At 36.7% G+C, this 21,695-nt stretch overlaps 1 protein-coding gene across 1 annotated transcript in view; it reads left to right on the top strand.

The window, feature by feature from the left end:
- The window catches only part of LOC145982975 (hemolymph lipopolysaccharide-binding protein-like), a 37,512-nt gene extending 16,115 nt beyond the window's left edge, over positions 1-21,397 (top strand). The window contains exons 2-4 of the mRNA XM_083116255.1: positions 10,961-11,061; positions 13,959-14,210; positions 20,169-21,397. Coding sequence (XP_082972381.1) covers positions 10,983-11,061; positions 13,959-14,210; positions 20,169-20,341 — 504 coding nt within the window. The 5' untranslated portion in view covers positions 10,961-10,982 and the 3' untranslated portion in view covers positions 20,342-21,397. The remainder of the gene's footprint in view (positions 1-10,960; positions 11,062-13,958; positions 14,211-20,168) is intronic.
- Positions 21,398-21,695: the final 298 nt, after the last annotated feature.

Genomic DNA, 21,695 nt, shown 5'->3' with positions numbered 1-21,695 from the left:
GCCAATTTTGAATTTTGAGCAGTAAGATCATGGACCTGTCTTCTGATATCCTCAAACAGGGCATGCAGTTCATTAATATGTTGATTGGTTGGTAGAGTGGCCACTGTCTGAGTGAGATGTTTGATCTCTGCTTGGATATTCTTGATATCTTCTGATTTCAATATCCTATTCACTGCCCTCTTAATATTTTTAAGTTCCTGTGATGTAGGAAGATTTGATACTGTATTTTGCAAAGATTCAAGTGCCAATTTTACATTGTTTAATTCAGAAGCATCAGCCACATTTTGCATAGCATTTTGGAGCAGGGCTATATCTGCCTGAGTGGGTGTTGATGGTTGTAAAATTTCAAGTTTTGTTTGAATATCATCAATCAAATGATGAAAATGAGATAGTTCAGATTCAGTGTTGAGGTATTCAAGCTTTGTGATTTGGTGCTGGACACTAACAAGAGTATCTACAATACCGGGCAGGCGAGATTCTAGAGTTTCTTGTACATTTGCCAAATCACTTTGCACTGCTGCTATTGTACCTTCAAGATGGGTTATGGTACTTTGAATTTTTCCAAAAATCTTCATATGTTTCAAGGTGCAGCTTAATATTTGCTACACTCCGAGTTATTGCACTCAAAGCATCAGAAGATGGCAAATTGTTCATAAAATTTTCAAGTGTCTCAATTTTTTCTTTAACCTCGGCTATGGCATTGTGCAGAGGATCCAGATTAGGTATTTGGAGTGATTGAATCTGTTCTTTTAGAGTGGAAATCACTAGATCAAAATCTTCTTGTGATTTTATGCTTTTGACAATTGTTTGGAGCTGTGCCTGGACATTATTTATTTGTTCTTCCAATTGTTGTTTCAATTGCTCAGAATTGGTGGCCTGGGTCTTAAATTTGGCTTGAAGAACTGCTACAGCTTCTTCTAAACTTTGAAAATTATCTAATGTTGCCAGATCAGTATATTTTTGAAGCAACAATTTGAGTTCAGAATCAATTTTAAGAAGAGGGTCCATGCATTGTGATTGTAAATTTGTAATTTCTAATTGAAGACTGGCATTGAGTGTGGTTTGTAAAGCTTGTAAATCACTTGTTAATTTCTTGACTCTGACATCAAGCATCAGAATCTCATCACTGTGATCTTCATGCCTTGTATGGCCAAATATATCATTAGGCATTTTTGTTTTAGTGGTTATTTATTATAGAGTATCTGATTCTTAATTCTATAAAAAAGGGTATAAGCTTGTCATATGATCCAGGGACCTCAATATATAAGCAGTCACCAGCAGAAACAGTATATACAGTGCCAGAAATCATGTTTGAGTGCTTAATTCTATAAATATTTCTCCCTATTGAAATCTTGACATCACCCTCAGGGGTTGTAATAAATTGCAACTGCCCACCTACAGGTAATTGGTAATGATTTAAATTATTGTTAAATATGTACAATGTTTTGCCCGTTTCATCATCAACATCTGTAAGTATGCTGTTCAGATGAATAATTAACAAAGCACTTAGTTTAGATATCATATCAGAAGAGGGTTGTGGTGTCGGCAGGTCCATAATACCTTGTTTTTTGAACCCAAATAAGTTCATAGGCATGTTTATTTATTTCAAATCATGCTCTGTAATTGGGCATTGATTTCCATTTTTCAAATCACAATGCCCCCAAGGTAAAGTATGTATGCCACATGATAAAATGCATCTCTTATCATCATGTGGGTCCAGAGCCACTTTTCTTACAATATTTGTAGTCAATAAGTGATCCACACTCTGAATTCTATTTTCTGATGTTTTGATTGTGCTACATGATTTGAGACAATTTTTATAATCTTCAAATTGGAGCTCTTTTTCAACAGTTACTCTGCCAATGCCCTTGGCTTTTTTGGCAACAGCACCACTACATGTTTCAAAACTGTACATCTTGGCTCTTAACCCAGGAAATGCCACAATAACATCACCAAGTGTCTCATCTTTTAACTTGCCAGGCACCTTTTTGTTGTGGTGTTGAATCTTTGTATGTTCACTGGTATCAAAATATTCAAGCAATGCAGGCTGTGCCATATCTTTATAAACATCTTCTGTTTTAATATCAAGAACAAAACTATCTGTATCCATGTACATCAATTTTACACAATCACCATAAAAAGGTTTCAACACATCATAATACAATTTTAACATGTGTAATTTGGCCAATTCCAATATTACAGCCCCTACATAAATAGGTTTATCAAACTTAATTTTTGTTTTTTTCATGTTGAAAAGTGCCATATTTTCATCATAAATTCTTCTATAATTGAAATTAGGCTTTGCAACCAATTTTTTGCTCAGGCTGGGATCAGTAATTATTTTAACATCGGTATGTTTTCTGACATTTTCAATAGTTTTGCCATATACAGAATTGACCATCAATTTAAACAAGGCCTTATCAAATTGGCTCATTGCAGATGTTCGAAGCTCTGTATTTGTATTAATATATGGCTTCAACCATTTTAAGTGCCTGAACCTCAAAACTTTTCCAAGTTTGGTCACTTGAACACCATGATGCATCAGGAACTGGAGGTTTTTGTAATATATCACATAACCCTGTTTTGGCTCCAGTGTCATCATCAATTTCTTCTGTTTAGAGCCAGGTGAGCACTTAACCTCGGGAATTGGGGGCAGATCAGAAAATGTGTTGTGTAAATCATCAGGAATTGTCAGATCAACCTCTAAGAAGAGGCCATAGTTACTGTCATCAAAATCCTGAAGATTCTCAATATTGAAATTTTCAACCCATTCAAGCCCTGCATATGGCAGTTTATCCATCATAGCATAACCATACAGGCTGTTTGCATCTACATACAGTATATAATTTGATGGCAGTGCTGGATCATAATCAGAAATATATTTGTTATTTGCTCTGGCATATCTCTGAGAACATTGCACCATGCCTCCTCTTATACATTGTTCCATAAACAGATACATATCTTGATCCTGGATCAGATCCAATTGCATTTTAGTGTTTAAAAACAATGCAGACCATGCTAGGCCCGGAGCACTGTAAAAATACATTGGATCCAGCTTATAATTTTGCATGGAAGATTTTCTGAATGCCTGCAATATATCAGCTAAGAGGGTCACATCAAGTTTTAAATATGCCATGTGATAATCACCAAATGTCTGGCATTTTAAATTGTTCCACATCAACTGGGCATGGTGATAATCATCATCAGTGATTTCAGATTCTCTGATTTTGCTGTAAAACTGTTGTTTTGGTGGCAGAGAACACTCATCAAATTTAGAAAAATCTGTAACATAATCATATGGATATACACCCTTCCGCCTAATTAATTTCAGGTCCTGATTTGGAAACAAAGCACATGTGATTTTGAATTGATCATCAGATAATTGAGTGGCCAGTGTAGCCAGGCTAGCAGATAAAATTCTGTAAGAATCAAGAAATCTTATGTGAATAGAAACACCATTAACTTTAATTATTTTGCTAATAGCAATATATTTCTCATCATTTTCAGCTAAAATATTTAAATTCTGCTTGTCAAACCCCTCATATCTGATCAGATGATGAAAATCATAATTGGATGCTCCATGGCAAAATATAGGGACAAATTTTGGTCTCTGGATCTGAATATTGCAGCTATTACACAGGGCCATTAAGAATTTACCATCTGTATGAGAATGGTGTTTCACCTTGATATTTGTATCTGAAAATTCAGAATCACATACCGGGCATTTTTCTGCATTGTTGAAATCTTCAATCTGTTTCTCTGTTAAAGGCAACATGGGTTTTGATTTTAATAGAACATTAGATGCTATGTCATGGCACTCATTTTCTATTCTATGTGCAAATTCTTTGATGGCATCTGCTCTCATGTATAAATTTTCTTTACTAACAACACCATCCTGTACAACCACATAATAAAAACTGGAAGGTTCATGTAGCTGGTATGGTGTAATTGAAGATTCTTCAGGATCTGGATTGCAGAATGCAAGAGGTTTGAGGTTTGATTCAAAATCACAGACAATATATGCTGGGTGTTCCAACAAGGCTTCAAACTTTTTGAATTTTGCTTTTTCACTTGGATTAGGCATCACCATATGAACAGGTTTATAATTGCCACAGTATTTCAGATGCTCAATTAACTTGTTTTTAGCAATTTCTGCATTCTCTTCCCGAACCCCATTCACCATTTTTCTACCATCAAATACACTTAAACATCTTCTGCACAACTTGAATATTGTATTGGATTTGTCGAGTTGTGTTCTCACTAAAGCTTCAAGATTATGTATCAGAGTGTAATGATTTGTGCCATCCTTTTCAATTAAGAGCAGATCAATCGGAACAGCAGATTCATCATCAAGTGTACTGATTCTGAGAGGATCTATCAAGCAATTGTCACGGCCAGTTGAACAAATAAATACATTAATAGATAATTGTTTGCCATTGATGTGCCTGGCCTTTTTTTCAAATTTATCAATATTCTGGACAGACATTGGATATTCTAAACCCTCCATTGCCTCATCAAAATCATTTTCATGTTGTTTATAATAAGTTATTCTCTCAGGATTCCTTGAAACTGGATACAAAGCAGCTAAAATACACCACAAAAAGCATTTCTGGTCATTATTTTTTATATTAACCACGGATGTTTTGTTTTTGATATTGGCAGGTAATGGCACATAAGTGGAACCTTGTAATGGGTTGAATTCAGAAATATTAACATATAACTTGTGTGGAGAACCGCATAGGCTCCATCCAGACTCTTTTGCTGCAAATTCAGAGTGTTTAATATTTAATTGATCTATCAAACTGCTTATTATTTTGTCTGAATTTGCATTTGAATATACCGGTACAGTTTCTGTTATGTGGGGCTGTGTAAATTTTGTGCCATTTGGCTTCTTATATTGTGCAAACAATTTGAGGGACAGCTTATAAGACCCATTTTGTGCATTTAGAATTGCCTGCACATTAGGATTTACACTGTTCAAAAAATTCTTAATTCCACATTTTTGCTCTGATTCAAACCGGTAATCCCTTAATTGGCTGTTAAAACTGCTATGGATGGGTGCATAGCATGGCTGCTTTGCCGGTGAAGCATTAACAGGTGTTTCATGCTTCCTTTTCAGACCAGATGTAGATGGTTGTGGGGGCAATGTTGATGACTGTGCAGAGCAAGTATTTTTATGTGTATATGTGAAGTATTGCAGATTATATTCTCTATGGCATTTGGGGCAAATTTTTGTGGGAGTTCTGCATTTGTCTGGATTGCAATTCCTTTGATGCCTGGCCCAATTGGGGCTGGATATATTCTTTTTGCATTGATTACAATATTTTTGATTTGGCATTTTTGTTGTTGTTTATTATATACAATTTCCTGGGGTCCAAATCAAAATTCTATGCTTAATAAAAAATATCAGTTGGGTTCAGCAGTGTGATTTGTATATTTTGTGTGTGTGTGTATGTGTGTATGTGTGTTAATATTTTTGGCTTTGGTATTTATATAAAATTTCTTGGGGTCCAAATCAAAACTTTATACTTAATAAACCTATGACAGGTTGTCAAAAATTCTGTATATTAAATCAAATAGATTTGTAATTCAATTTATACAAATCTGCAATATTTTTGTGTTTAAAAAATATGAGCAGCACTGCAACAACACATCTGTACTCTTCAACAACTTTTTCAATACTGGCTGATATGCAATGCAAAATCTCTTTATATACCCTAAGCACGGACCGCCTTGAAAACATCTGAAACAATGGCTAGCCAATCAGAATTTAACACATCATCACATTATGTCATAAGCAACCAATCAGAAAACAACACGTGTCTAATGCATAATATTGGGTAATAATTTGTTGCAAAACATAATGCAACAGAAATAAAGCAGAAATAGGCCACAAGCGGACCGGAAGTAGGCAAACCGGAAGTGAACCGGAAGTGGACCGGAAGTGAACCGGAAGTGGACCGGAAGTGGACCGGAAGTGGACCGGAAGTAAATGTGTGTGTGTGTGTGTGTATGTGTGTGTGTGTGTGTGTGTGTTAATACGTTTGGCGTAGTTTTAGGTGTGGGCAAAAAAAATATCAAAAGGGGCATATTTTTACAGGATTATGGACAACAATCTCACAGAAGTGCCTTTTATAAGTGTAGGCAAATCAATCTGAGAGGGGTCATCATTTCACGGGAACTTCCCGAGGGCATTTTTACAAAAATCTTGGATTAGGCAGGGTTCCACACTTGAGCAAAAAGCTCATATGGGCATGTTGAGCCTGTTTTAAGTGTAGCCAAATCTGCCAGAGGGGGGTTCATCCTTTCTGGCACTGGTTATATAGCCAATTACACTACTTTAATCATTGCGGAATTCGACAGTTTTCATGCGCGGAGCATATTTTATTTTACACTTTGCCTTCTTTAGGCTTTAAGGGATTTTTTTTTTATCAACATATCATCTTGCTGTCGGATTCAAGGGGGGGACTCTTTTATATATACATGCGGGTTGGGTTTTGGACGTGTTCGGTTCCTGAATTCTATCAGCCACGTGACAGGTCGACATTTGGCTGCTAGAAGTTAGGGCCTAACTACGTAGTCCTCATAAAATAGCCCTGTGGGGCTAACACATTGCAACAATTGCTTAAGAATAAGTAAGACAACAATTACACTCGACCGAAAAGCAAAGGTTCGTACACATGCGTACACTTGTAATATAAATGTATTTTAATCTTTTGATTTGTGTTTTATGATGTAACTAACAGAAGGTGGTGTTAGGTCTTCTGTTTGTAATAATCTCATACATTTGCTCATATTAACTTCTTTATTATATTTAAACAATCATATCCTCTATTATTTTTGTGTGTTTAAATTTTATGTTTTTATCATTTTGTAATCCTAATTTTTGTAAACTTGTGTAATCATGTGCAACAATATATATGCACACACGTGACTCAGTAAGTCACCTTATCATTTTATTAATGTCTAGTTAGTGGTGAAACTTATAATTTTGTTTATTTAGCACAGTCATAGTGCCATGTAATCTTTTTATTTTCTTAGGAGAAGTAGTTGTTTTGATTGTTTCATTTATTTGTCAATATTTACAGGAAAATGTTAATATCAATGGATTATTATCTGATTGTCTACTTTTATCTAAATGTGTATTTTGATTTATTATAGTTAATATTTGATAGGCTAGACACACCAGACCGACCAAGGCATGGAACGGCCAGTGATGTATGATGAAGAAAATAAGTTGGGTCTGTATAGTAAAATAAGGATTATGTTTTTATAATAACTAGTTTCATGCACCATTTAACTTTGATCAGGAGAAAATGGAGGCTAGATCTCCATAATAAGTATTCACTGTTTGTTTTTATGTTGATAAGGAGAAAATTTAAATTTTTGCATCTTAAGTGGCTCAAGTTGCATAATTTTACTTAATGTAAGGTATAAGACACAGAATAAATACATCTACCACATACACTTGCCGACAACACACAACAAGGATTTTGGTGTTATAAGTGGGTTGCGTTAATTTTAATTTGCCCAAGGAGGCCTATGCTTTACATAGCATAAAGAATGTGCCTATGATGCACACATAATTCCTGCCATAGAGCAGAAGATTTGCCCATAGTGGCCGTTATAGTTTTAAGTATGCACATGTAAGGGGCTGAATGCCCGTGCAGTAAATACTGCCTAACCTATGAAGTGTGTTAGTGGAATAGACTTGTGTTGGTAAAGCCTTGAGCCCAGTAATGGAATATGAAATAAGCTAAAAACAATGAGATAAGTTGAAGAGAAGGGTGCATGAAGAATATAAAATACAGGGAATTTTCTTATTTTAATATGTGTATTGGTAATTTTTCAATTTTTAATTTCAAAACTAGCCAACAAATTTTTATATAATATCTTATTAAATCCTGTATTGATTTTCGTATTATCTTTGTAGAAGCTACAAATTTTTGTGTAATTTTCATTATTCATAAAAATGTAATAAAGAGACATAGTGGTCAAGTGCACAAAGACAAGGAACTTAAAGTGGTAAAGAGACTTGAAGTTGTGACATGTGAAGAAAGTGCATGAAGATAAATTAAGACTTTCAACTAAGCATATTCTAATGCCTTTAAAAACTTTCACAGAATAAGATACTACAGCCAAAGAGATGGCAGGAGAAGATGCACCAAGGAGACTCCGGACACATTTCTTCAGCCGATACGAGAGCTCCAGCCAGGCAGACCGGATGGCAGAAGAAGAGGCCAGGACACGCTACTACTCCGAGATGACTAGGCAATGAGGGTGGCACACCTTTATTACCAACCATGCTCCTGAGCCACTCAACACCGCAGTTAGCAGTCGGAAGAGAGAAGATGATGCCATGAACACCAAATGAAGCAGAGAGCGCACAACTCACTTGCCCAGAGCCAATCCAGGCAGGAGGAGAAGCAGCAGAAGAGAACTACAGCTATGGGAGAAAGAGAGAGGCAGGCAAACTTGCCAATAAGAGGCAGATGTGACCCGAACACTTAAGTCTACGGGTGCTAGGGTTACGGAGGCAAGACACATCAGAAGTCCTGCAGGAGGCAATGCAACTGATAGCTGAAAAATTTGCTTCCCTTCATTTCAGCAAATTTTATTCGGGAGCAGGGGGATGTATAACCGATGTGCCAATTACCATTTCCATGTGCCAATTACAAATCTCCATCGGTCTTTCTACGCTTTCCCCCAAGATCTTATTTTCTGCTCTCTGAGAAGAAACCCAGCTGCCTCGCCGAGCGTTCGTTCCCATGAAGCCTCCCATATATCACCGCCCCTACTTCAAGGTGAAGGAAACAGTGTGTCCGGCATTAAACTCCGTACAAATTCATCTAAACTCTGGCTCACGTCAAGATAATTTCAGCCCAGATGGAGCCTATCAAGATAATTTCGGCCGAGAAGGAGCTAATCACCTGGAACTTCAGGCATTTAAAATTTAAGAACTTTCTTCCCTTGTTTTGAACAAAGATCCCCTGTCCTCGTGAGATTTTGCAGGTGGCCAGGCTCGGAATCGAGACAATTGCTCCACACATGGTGTTCTCCACGAGACGCATAACTTCCACGATCGCCGCCAGGCCGTCTGGCTCACTGACATCGAATTGACAAGAGTAAATAGCAGAGAATCTTGAACTCCAACCCTGCCAGAACATTTCTCTTCGTATTTCTTCGATTCAGTGAGATTTTGGCAGGCAAGGAAGACATAACTTTAACGAAGTGTCCCAGTTGCGAGCAATAAAAATGGAGTTGTTAGTGATAAGAATTAATTAGAACAGATGCTTTTCATTCTAGAGATCAGCTCTCGAACAAGGTGCTATTGTGTTTTTATGTTAAGCGATTCTCACCCTTATCACCCCCGTGTGTTACGATTATCGCCCCTACATGCAGAAGTGACCACGTGTGGGCGGAGCAAAAAGTTCAACGACCAATAGAGTGAAGGACAATTCTTCGGAGAACGGAAAGAAAAGACGAAGTAAGGACTTAGCGGAGGCAGTGGAAAGTGAGAGTGAATATACACAGTTCGATAGACACAGTTCGATATAGACCTTCGATTTAGCAGTGTAAAGTTAGAGTGGAAATAGACATTACGATTTGGCAGTTCGACATTCACTTTTTAGAGAGACAGTTTTAGAACATTCATTCACAGTTAAAAGTTTCAGATAGGAACTTTGATTTTCAGCACCTTTGTAGGTCAGAGAGAAACTGTTTTCTCTCTCTAGACCATGATTATATTCCTAGCTTTGTGTGCTTTAATGTAGTGTTTACGTATAAAACCGACCATCAGCGGTCCGCGTTGCTCACCTGTTTAGACCCGGTGCATCATGGGTCCGTGAGTGTTTTGTCTTGTGTCGGTGAGCGACCAGAGATTGTAAGTATATCAACAGAAATGTATTAAACGTTATTTTGTAACATATTTCAGTGTCCAGTGTTCTGATTTCTGATTTCCGATTCTTGATTTTTAAATTCAAGATAAATCCATGGTAAATTTGGCTAGTAAACGAAGACCAATGCAGAGGGAACATCATCGTCCTTCTCCATTGGCCGAACCAGTGACCGTTCACGCAATGTACATTTCTAATCATATCTAATTCAAATTGTGTTCGTACATTTTAATTGCTCATTACCTGAAAGAACATCCATGCCTTATAAATAAAGTAAACCTTGGTTCGAACCCTAAACGCCCCTAATTATTATTATTTAAATTTTTAATTACTGTTATAAGGCTCGGTCCGTAGCATTTTTCGTAGCGTAACCAATCAGAAGCGAGCTGTAGGTCACGAGTGCAGTTGTAATGGCGACCGCGTGAGATGTAAACAATGTATCACTTCACATTTTTAAAAGCCGATAACTATTCAACCGAGAGGAATAGCATTTCATATAAAACGTTATTAGGTATAAAACAATGGCGCTGCTTAAATACATACTTTACAACGTTTACTGTACACGTATGGAAGAATATTTTAGTTGTTTCAAAATGCAAACACAGTTCACTCAGCATAGATGGTGTAACTCGACGTGTCTTTCATGCTGTATATATTATACATTGTAATCGCAAAAGCTAGCCGAAAAGTTACATGAAATGTTTGAGTGTAAAGTACTCTCTGTTATAAGATTTTTTAGAAGCATTTACATAGCATTTATGCTAGCAAAAATGTTAAAGGAAACGCTTTCGTCTAAAGCCGGCCGAAGATTCACGCAAGTGCTCTAGATGGAATTCTAAGGACATTAAATTTTTCAGATTTTGGAATATTATAGCGGTTTTTCAAAAGGAGAGGAAAATTCGAAAAATATCTCGCTGACGTTGGTCAAAGGTCTAGCCTAACCTCGAACGTTACAGTTCACGTAAGTTGCACTATATCTTTCCACACTTTCGAAGCCCCCAATTTGAAATTTCAGTCTTTTTTCCAGGAAAATCTAATAATATTATTTACTTTTTATTTTTCAGAGAACAATTTCTTAACAAGACAATGAACGTTTTGTCAGCTCTTCTGCCATTATTCTGCATCTCCTCGGTCTTCGGGTTGAATCAAGAGGCCCTGGTCAAAAGTAAGATGAAATTCCGTTCTCTAATTATTACAAAACGAGTTGAAAAATTTGGAAAAAGGCTCGCAAAATTATTGGGAACCGCATTAGTTCTTTCTTTACAGTCATAGTTGATACGACCTTGGGGGTAACTACTTGACTATACTATTTATACCAAGGCTACAGAAATCTTAATCTCAGGGGATAGGTTCTTCATTCGAGAATTCCAAATAAGAAACCGTTTTATAGCCAAGAGGATATAGTTAAATGCGGATCTATATTCCAAAAACTGTACACAATACACATAAAATATGTAGCGAAGCTTGTATATACATTGAAATATATATATATATATATATATATATGTTGATTCCAAATTTACGTCGGTTATAATGTTCTTATATATATACGTATATGTATAGTTGAAAGGAAATCTTCTTCTTCTTTTCTCCTAATTTTGGGGAAAAGGCTTCTTCTTCTTCTTTTCTCCTAATTTTGGAGAAAAGGCTTCTTCTTCTTCTTTTCTTCTATTTTGGGAAAAGGCTTCTTCTTCCTTCCAATCTTTGGTTTGGGAAAAGGCTTCTTCTTTTTTCCTATCATTGATTAGTGAAAAGGCTTCTTCTTTTCTTCCTTCTATTTTGGGAAGAGGCTTGTTCTTCCTTTCTATCGTTGATTAGTGAAAAGACTTCTCCTTCTTTTCTTTCTTCTAATTTATTTTCTTTCCTTTTAAAGCGTAATCATATATGTGCTAGCTATCCCCGTTTTTTGCATTATACAGCAACACAAGCTATATTTATAGAAATATTAGGGGCGTCTAAACTGTCAGTAGAGCCACCTCCTATGTAACGACCAAAAAGGGAATAGCCCAGGATCGCCAACAGCAAGCGCTGCCTATGGCCCAGTGCGTGTAATAAGGAGCGCAACCGTAAGTGCTTCGGGGCGTCTAATTTGACGGACAACCACAAAAGCTGACGATGTTCTCCTCTTCAGAGGTATTAAATCAAATTTTGATCACTAGGATAAAAAAGGATACATTTCTGAATTCATTTGCTTACTTATTAACTTTCCTAATTGTTTCATATACGAGCATATTCTTAATTATCTTAATTGGCTATATGCAACATTTTATTCACTCCTTCCATAATTTTTATGCGCTTCCTTTATGTATTTTGCATTTACTATAATATATATAATCACTCTTCTCCGCTCTTAGTTTCTATAATAAACTCTGCTCTTCTTCATATGGCGCACTGCCACCTATCGTCGCTCTCGTGAAACATTTCTTCCTTGCATTTCTCATTGTGTCGTCTGAACTGGCACGTGACATAGTCCGCTTCTTCTCTTTCACTTATGCACCTAATCGTGTCAACTCTAGTATTGCGTTTCCACCATTTACAGACCAGTTCCTTCATTCCATCCTATTTGCAACCAATCTTTTCATTTCGCTCATTGTCATTCCTCCTTCCTATTCTAGTCAATATCTTCATTTCTCCCCGCATCTTCTTCTACTGTGTCTCTGTCTTCTGTCTTCAGGCAATCACATTTCTCTCATTGTGTTCGCTGTGTTCGCAATATTTCCGAAGTGTTAACATTCCATTGTCGTATTTGTTTCATATTTTTCTCTTGTATAATTTTCTCGCTGTCTTTCATATGTTCCTTTTAATATAACTTGGTCGTCGTAATGTAGCAGTCTGCACATTATTCTGTGCGTTTTTCCAGAGATAGTATACTGGCCTTGTTCTAACTATGGGCGTCCGGAAGAGGTGGCAAGAGGAGGGCGTGGCTCCCCTGGAAATTGAATGTCAACCAAAAATTATATATTTCACACATATAATTTAATTTTAGCCACAATAATATGTGTTAATTATTGCATGAACACCATAAATTCGAATTTAAGCAATGCTTTCTTTTAGAGAACAACACTATTTTTGGGAAAAATGTGCCTTCTTTGCCTCCTTCCCTGAAAAAAATACCTTCCTTACCCCTGCCTGGAAAAAATCCTGCTGACCTCCATGGTTCTAATCCCAACTTCAGAGATTTTCTGATAGGTGAGGACTATTGATAGGGTCAATCAATAGTCCTCATTGGCCATCTATATAGATAAGTCACTTAACTATGAACTGCAGGTTCACAAAGTGCTTCTTCTACTTTAATTAATCACACATGTATAATATGAATTCTAAAAGAAAATGATTTCACACTTATCGCACACACAAGTTCTTACTACAAAAATAAAGGGGGGAACCCCAGAAAAATATCCTCCTTCACCGCGTACATCAGGAGGTATGCGCTATTGTCCCGCTGTCTTAAATTATACCCGAACGTCAGTTGCGCAAAATATTTACCGGATTCCCCCACTTATCTTTGTTCTTCATTTTTTATTTGTATTTTTTTACATATAGGTATAATTCAGAAAATGGACCAATGATTATTCGGAGACCAGAATATACATTAGTTTACATTGTCACGTGCCAGTTCCGACGACACAATGAAAAATGCAAGGAAGAAATGTTTCCCGAGAGCGATGATAGATGGCAGCACGCTATATAAAGAAGAGCAGAGTTCATTGTAGAAACTAGGAGCGTGGAAGGAAGTTTAAAAGCCTCTTTTTCTTGTTAATTTTTATGTGTTAAAAGTTTTTCATCACCATGAATTAGTAACTTTGTCAACTTTGAATCCCTAACGTAATAATGCTTTTATACCATTTCATACACTTTACACTGGTATGAACCTTTCGATTACTAACGTTTCTCTCTAACTTTAAGATCCTAAAATCAATAATTGTAGATCTAAGGCAATCAGTACAAGAAGGACCTTCTGGAGACCAGAGGCACAAGTTGTTACTGGTGTAACGTTTGATTTGTAGTTGATATTTGATCTGTAGCTAACAATAATAAGATGGTGCAATTTGACCATTACAGAGATTGGGAGCAGAGTAATTGAGTATGAGCCAGGACATCTTGCGGGACGCTACATTTATCACACAGAAACCAGAGTGTGGGACGATGCACTGGTTATTTGTGCCCTGCAAGGAGCACATTTAGCTGTCATCAATTCAGCGGAAGAAGAAGCCGGGATTCTGAACATCATTACGAACTACGGTGCCACTACAAATTTTGTGCATGTTGGATTTCACGACAGGAACATGGAGGGCGTCTACGAGACGATTCTAGGTGAGATTTTGATAATACATTCTGTATCGGGAATCTGTGGAGCAATTCTAGTGTGATTTAAAAGTCCTGCAGGATTCAAAAACCTCTAACTATAAACATGATAGGCTCATTGCAACGAAATATTGTTTGTTAAACAGAGGCAGGGTGCGAAATCTTGGGGGGATGAGTGGGATTTCGATACAACAAACAAAAGATAAGCAATTACTTTTAATTTAAAATATACTGAATTAAGAATAATATCGAAAACAGACACAAATTAGTGTAGTTGTCAATGTTCAATGCTTTTTATCTCAAGAGAACATTAACAAATCTACATCAATGCGTACAATAAAAGTAAAAGAAGAATGCGAACCAATAATAACTATGAAATCTAATTGATGTATATTAACATAAAGGAAAAACTAAAAAAAAACTTACACATAATAAAACCACTTCAACTATTTCATAATTTATTAACATCTTTAACCAGTTAGTAAAGGAAGTAGTTTGCTACTTTATAATATTTGATTTTTAGTAATTAATAATAATAATATATTTTAATTAGTAATTTATTTTTACTTTTAATAACATTATATATATGTACATTTTATAATTTATATGTATGTTTGTGGGGGGAGGGGGTTTGTAGATCAAGATATTTCTCCCCCCACCAGTCTTAAATGATTTAGCACCCTGCACAGAGGGAACTTTAAAATTAATGTTTGGTTCATCTCCAGCTGGACACCATTCACGTCCAACACTCTTGCAATTTTTGTTTGAATCCGAGAATTGCCTTCTGACGGTGCTCGTCCAGAATGGTGTGAATCACATCACATATCTTGAACTTCAGGTCGTCAAGATCTGTCGGTTTCTGTGCATGCACCTAATCGCACGGAGTAAGGTCTGGTGGCCTTGCGGACCAAGATGTGAGTCCTCTGCGGCGAATCCATCTCTCCCGAATTTGACCATCAACAAACTCACGAACATCAAGGGCGAAGTGTATGTGTGTGGGAGGGGAGAGGGGGGAGGAACGTAGCCTTAACTTTTCGTACCGTCTCTGGATACTTGTCTCCCTGGAGATGTTTTTCCAAACGTTCTTTGGAACCTCCTCCGCACCAAAACACAAGATTATAACTCAGAAACCCATAACACGTAAGTGAGATTCTTCCTGCTTCGACGCCATCTTGGAATCACGTGATCGCGTGGTCACCTGCACACACGCCATTCAGCACTATGGGTAGAACAATATTTTAAATTTTCCTTCGTGTAAAAAAAAAAAAAATAAAAAAATAAAACAATAGTACGTTGTTAAAACCTATTACTTTAAAATTTTATAGCTTTTTACAATCCTTCAGGACTTTCTAAACGCACTGTATAACGAGAGACAATGGGAGAATGCAAATGGGCGGAGCAAAGCAGTGTGTACTGCTGCTCTACTTGTTCAGATACTTATTTCTGTTCTCTTGCTTCATAGATTCCCTGTACAGAGTTTAAGTCAGCTCTTGTATTATAGAGGAAGATTCACTCCCTTACAGATGGCGCAAGCATGGACAATTGGTGGTAATTTTTCGTAACTTACGTTTATCTTATAACAGCAAATGTGTAAGTAGAATATGTAAAAAATGCTATAACATTGAAGTACGTATAAGGTAGGTGAATAAAGGTATCCATAGGTAAGCTTCTAGAACAATTTACAAACATGTAATGAGATGTCAATTTCTGAAATTCAAAGAAATATCTCCTGTAACAACGTGTGATAAATGGATATTTTATAAAATTGCTTCTGACGTTAAAAAAAGTAATAATATTTTTAAAAAGAACCGTTACATAGGGTCCCAAAGGTGACCAAGGCTTATGGTTGCTTATAAAATCTATGTACTCAAGAAAACATATTTATTCATTTTTATTCACGTTTTTACGATTTATTGGAGAAAATTGTTGGTCTGAAACTTTTGATTGTTGACATGCATTGTATACAGCAACGACGAATAGCCAACCTCCATGGTGAAGAGGCTAGCACAGTCCCTACGACGCCAGGAGTCCCAGGTTTGAATCCCCGCCTGGGTAAGGGTGTTCTTTGTAAGTGTTCCTTCATCGATTTGATCACATCATCACTCATCTTCGCGATTAGCCACTAGAGGCAGAAAAGCGAAGTTAAATAAACCAAATCAGCCATGCGCCACCTTAGAACTCGCTTCTGGACCACGTTTTTAAACAAAAATACATATCGTTGCTTTGACACAAAAAAACATTTTTACAATTTACGAGGCGTATTCGGAAAGTAAGTAACGAAAGGGTGTAAAAAATAAAGTAAAATAGTTTCGTATCTTTTTTTTTATTCCCATTGCATTCTACAGACCTTAAACTACTTTTCTACGTAGTTTCCACAATTCTTCAAGCATTTGTCGTAGCTTGGAACTATTTTTTGTATCCCATCATCATAGAATGTTCCCGCCTGTGACGAAAGCCATCCATGCACTGCTGCTTCGACGTCGTCATCCTCGTGACCAGCAAGAAACTTCTTCTTCAGATGAAGAAAGAGATGATAGTCACTTGGTGCCAACTCAGGGCTGTTGGCGGATGAACACTTGTTCCCAGCCGAATGACGTGATGAAATTTTGAGTTTGTTGGGCCGTATGCGGACGAGCATTGTCGTGAAGCAACACAATGCCTTCGCTAAGCATTCCGCGTCTTTTGTTTTGAATTGCACGACGCAGCCGGATTAATGTGTTACAGCAGGCATCTTTGTTGGGGGTCTGTCCTCTAGGCAAGAATTCAACCATTCTTGCATTGAGAAAACAAATCACAGACCGGACTTCACAGTCGGCGGGCCGATTGATTTTCTTGAACATTTCAAACCTTCAGAAAACTACGAAGAAAAAGCATGACCTGCTCCCACGCGTGCCTGTGGATAAGGACGTCAGCGAGAACTCACACGGTCGCGACTGCATCGCTACAGCGGCAATATTTGCAAACGGTACTTACTTTATGAATACGCCTCGTAACTACATGATGAAAATGATAATTAAATGAGCTTTCAAAATATGTGTAACATATGAACATTCTTTAATTTCAATGATGTACAAACATACATTTCTTACTAACCTGAATATAAACACGACGACCAATGTGCTCCCTCCCCAACACAACTACTTACATAAAATGGCTGCTGGCAGCCCGAGGCACTTGGGTTTCTGCATGGTCCACCTGAGGGGACTTGGTATATTTATGTATTGGAAGACAAGGATTATATTGGGATCATACGGCTTTGAATGACATTACAAAGAAGATTTATACACTACTACTCAATACATAAAATATTAATCAGAAACTTACTTTTCTCCAACTACATGTAACATCATTTTTGTTATTCTATAAATATTCAATTATTCATCTATTTGGCTATAATTTAATTTGCTAGAGCACTTGTTTTTATGTAAATTATTCCGATCTTGACTACAGGTAAGTTATGTAATGAACATACACCCTTATATCTCTATTCTTATACAGTCTTTTACCTAATAGTGTAATAATAATATAATATTAACTTATATATTGTAATTAGTATTAATTTTATTTATAATTATTTTAATATAAACATTATTATTATTATTATTATTCCTGAGACACTTGGTTCGGTCCCCCCCCCGAAACATATTTCTAGATACGTGCCTGTCTGGCAATACACCCTCTTAAATGAACGCATATATATGGTAATAATATAACACGTTCCCTGTGAGTTCTTTCTGTATATTTTTTCTCCAATGGCATAACGTTGGCGCCTTATAATGAAGAGGTTCTGATTTCTACTGCCCCCTCCCCTGGTGGAAGCACAATGCACACCTGTTCGGACTCTACTTTAAACTGTAATTTTAGTCCGGATTAGCCCATCGGAGCATAAAATTCGACTTACAAAAACAAATAAACAAAAGTTCGTTATGGATACTTCGTGACATCCATTTTCTTCTTTACTTCATCTGCATCTACAGATTCTGTTAACCTTTTCGGCTCTGATGTTTCTAAAGTTTAAACCATTCTCATCGTGATTGATTAGTTTTCTGACACCCTCAAAACAAAGCTGTCCTTCCAACCCCTTCTTCTTTTAATTCTTCGTAAGTTAACCACAAGAAAAACCGCATGATTACGTAACTCATAGGCAAAATTTATGTGTGAACTAGGATTTCTAAATAGAATTAGCCACCCATTATCAATTCAATAATTATGTTGCTTTTTCCTAACCCACATAACTGTTACATCAAATACCTCGGTATTGCAGTGGTTGTTATTTTGTACACCATGTAGATATTTGAAAATGTATAATGTGAAATATATGTAAAATAAAAAGATAAATATAAAAATTGTAATGAAATAATGAAAGAAACACTTCTGGAATTTCAATGTAGAACTAATTTATTGTGTTGCTGGAAGAAGTAACAATGAGGTTTTTATTTGTTTATTTAGAGATTATTTTAATCACACGCAGGCCGGGATTTTTATATGTGAAGACCCGGAGCTTACAACATTAACACCCCACCCCAATCCCCTCCACAGTTTGAGTTATAACTTTTCGCCAAGCTACATGAGGTGGTTAGTTATACGTATTTCTACATTTTTTCATCACATCCGAAGCACCTAGTATTTTCTTTACGTGGTACTTTTCAAAGCAGTGTTTTCCCCAGTGAAGGCCTGGAGCTGCAGCCCTCAAGTTCACCTTAAATCCTGATTTAATTTTGACCATACCCTGCATAATTTTGCGCCTCCTAAGCCCACTAGCTGTTTCTAATCATAGAACTATTCAATTGGTCAGAGTTTTCTTGTTTCACGATCTCTAGTAATTCCTTTCGCTTTCTACCGTAATGACAAAGTTAAATCAGCTTTTTATGGAATGATGAGTGAACATTTCTAGTATGGATACTATTCTTTAGTAAAATATACATGTATTGAACATCACAATACCCATATTTGTTGCAACATTCACATATCTCTAAGTACACTGCTCCACAAAACTTAAGCAACACCAAGGGATTATGAGAGCAAGTAGAGTATTAGAGAATATTGTTAATCTTGAGAATAACATTACAAAAAAATATGCCTTTTCAAATCATCGTCCCAAGTTTATCACCGGACCTCAATCTTATCGAGCATGTTTGGGATGCACTTGATAAGGGCTAATGAACACCAATAAAAAGTACAGATGCAACATTAATCGAAAATGACCAGCAACAATGCAAAATTGTACACAGAGTGAACCCTGCTTTTGTGTTTGTTTCCTTCTTCCCTTGGTGTTCCGTAATTTTTGTGGACAGTGTATATGTAATTAGTGAATTTGATTGGGTGGACAATCGGGTGGGCACAAGAATTTTTGGATGGGCGCTTGCCCACCCGTGCCCATCCCTGTCGCCCCAACCTACGTCTATATTTCAAGTTGTAGATACACTTTTAGAATCTGTAATTAGTATTCATGCAATATTTCCTTTTCTTAACCTGTGCCATTTTGTTTTTATCAAATATATGTCAAATAAACCATTTCCTTGTAACACCTGTTTCGAATTAGGTATGTTCTGGTAGTAGTATCAATTGTTTGAATGTTTACCTTTCGCATTTTGATATCCCTTTTTCGACAACCCCTTAACAGTAATAGATTCATTGATGTGTCTTATTTTACTTTGCTTTCTGTGCCACATTTGGCTAATTTGCGAAGATGGGGATGAGTGATGATGTGATGAAATTGATAAATGGACACATCGCGCTACGATGCCAGGGGTCCCGGGTTCGAATCCATGTTGACACTCACAAACATCCATGCCCATGTTAAAGAACGTTCATATTTCTATACTTCGCAGGCTATCTCATATTTAATCCTATATTTAGTTAAACTAAAAAGAACTCAATTTAAGTGCAACATCAAATTACATTTCCGTTATTGTCATAAAGTTATTTCTTATTGATATTTGCTTATATTATTCATGTTTGTTCTAGGAGACGATGTGTACTCTATCTACAATTCATGGATGGAAGCAGAACCTGACGATAACCACAACAACGAAGACTGTGGCACTATCAACAGTGAAGCAAAATTAAACGACGGTAACTGCGCCGTAGCACGTCCGTTTTTGTGCGAATTGTATGAAAACGAAAGCATGAAAACTTGAAAGCATATGGAATTCAAGCTGGCGGGCGGGAGATACTAACACAGACATTCGTGATTTAAATCAAACGTGCTGTTGGAGCGGATGTAACAATAATAATAATAACAATTCCTTTATTTAGCGCGCGAGGTTCAGCCATAGGCTGCTCTACCACCTAACCCTTGTAATTTGCTACATAAGAAAATATAAGTATATATAATATAATATATGAATACGGATGGAAAGCTTGGTTACACTAAAGATAAATAAAGAATATTACATTACCTACAATTACGAATATTCTCATTACAGTAATATTAGTCATAAGATAATATAAATGTGAAAGAAACTAAAATAAAAAAAAATAAGAAAAAATACAAATCCGGGAACTTTTCTAACGATGGAAGCGGCCCCGGCGCCCACCCAGCGTCGAATAACATGGGTACCTGGGGAGAAACCCTGGGGGGTAAAGGCGGTCAGGGGCGTGATGCTGATCACATCACCCCCACTCACGACCGGATCAAGAAAGTGTGTGGCGTTACCCTCACACCCCCTATACGACTTCATGGCGTGGTGCTATGCACAGGGGAGCACTTTACTTTTTTTACAAATGTAAAAAGAAAAAGATATAAATGTGAATGTTAACATTAGGTTGCCTTTAAGTAAATAATAATAATAATAATAATAATTTGAAGATAGTAATAAAATTCCAATAGTTACAGCTATAGAACATGAGTGTTCTGTCGTTTGTTGAGTGCCAGTTCACTTGTAGTATGTGCTACTGTTCACAACGCTACGTGGTGGATATTTCCTTGAAAACGACAAATACAATTGGCCTCAAACATGGCGGCTGTGCGCAACCTGACGCCACATGAAATCTACCTATTACTTTTGTTCATAAAATTATAATAATAACGTATATAGGAGGCAAGATGTATGTGGTGGGTCTATCAGCCCCTCTCCTTGGAATGTGTTTCTACATGACACTCTTGCATGTAACATTGTACAATTGGCTGGTAATTCTTGTAATTATTATAATTACTGTATAACTGCACTATATAAACAAAAAAACATTGATATATTTTCTTTAGTGAATGACAACAAATGTGTCTGATACTCATGCAATAACTGGTTCTTATTTTTTTTTAATTAATGACGGTAATTTTTGTAACTATTATAATTATTTGGGGTTCCAACTGAGAGCTCCTTTCTCTACTGAATTCCCTTTCCTCGGATCGTAACCATGCATTCGCAATTATCTCGCAAACAGTTCGTTTGTTTACTGAGACTTTTTTGCTTCTACTATAGTGTACTTTTCACCGTTTCAGTTTGCGCTATAACTTCTTGTACACCCACCCTGTCTAACCTTTCTTTGCGT

Source organism: Lepisma saccharinum, unplaced genomic scaffold, assembly GCF_977018435.1.
Source record: "Lepisma saccharinum unplaced genomic scaffold, izLepSacc3.1 HAP1_SCAFFOLD_509, whole genome shotgun sequence".
Classification (NCBI taxonomy): Eukaryota; Metazoa; Arthropoda; class Insecta; order Zygentoma; family Lepismatidae; genus Lepisma; species Lepisma saccharinum.
Note: the sequence above shows the minus strand (reverse complement) of the source record. Positions and strands in the feature narration are given on the sequence as shown.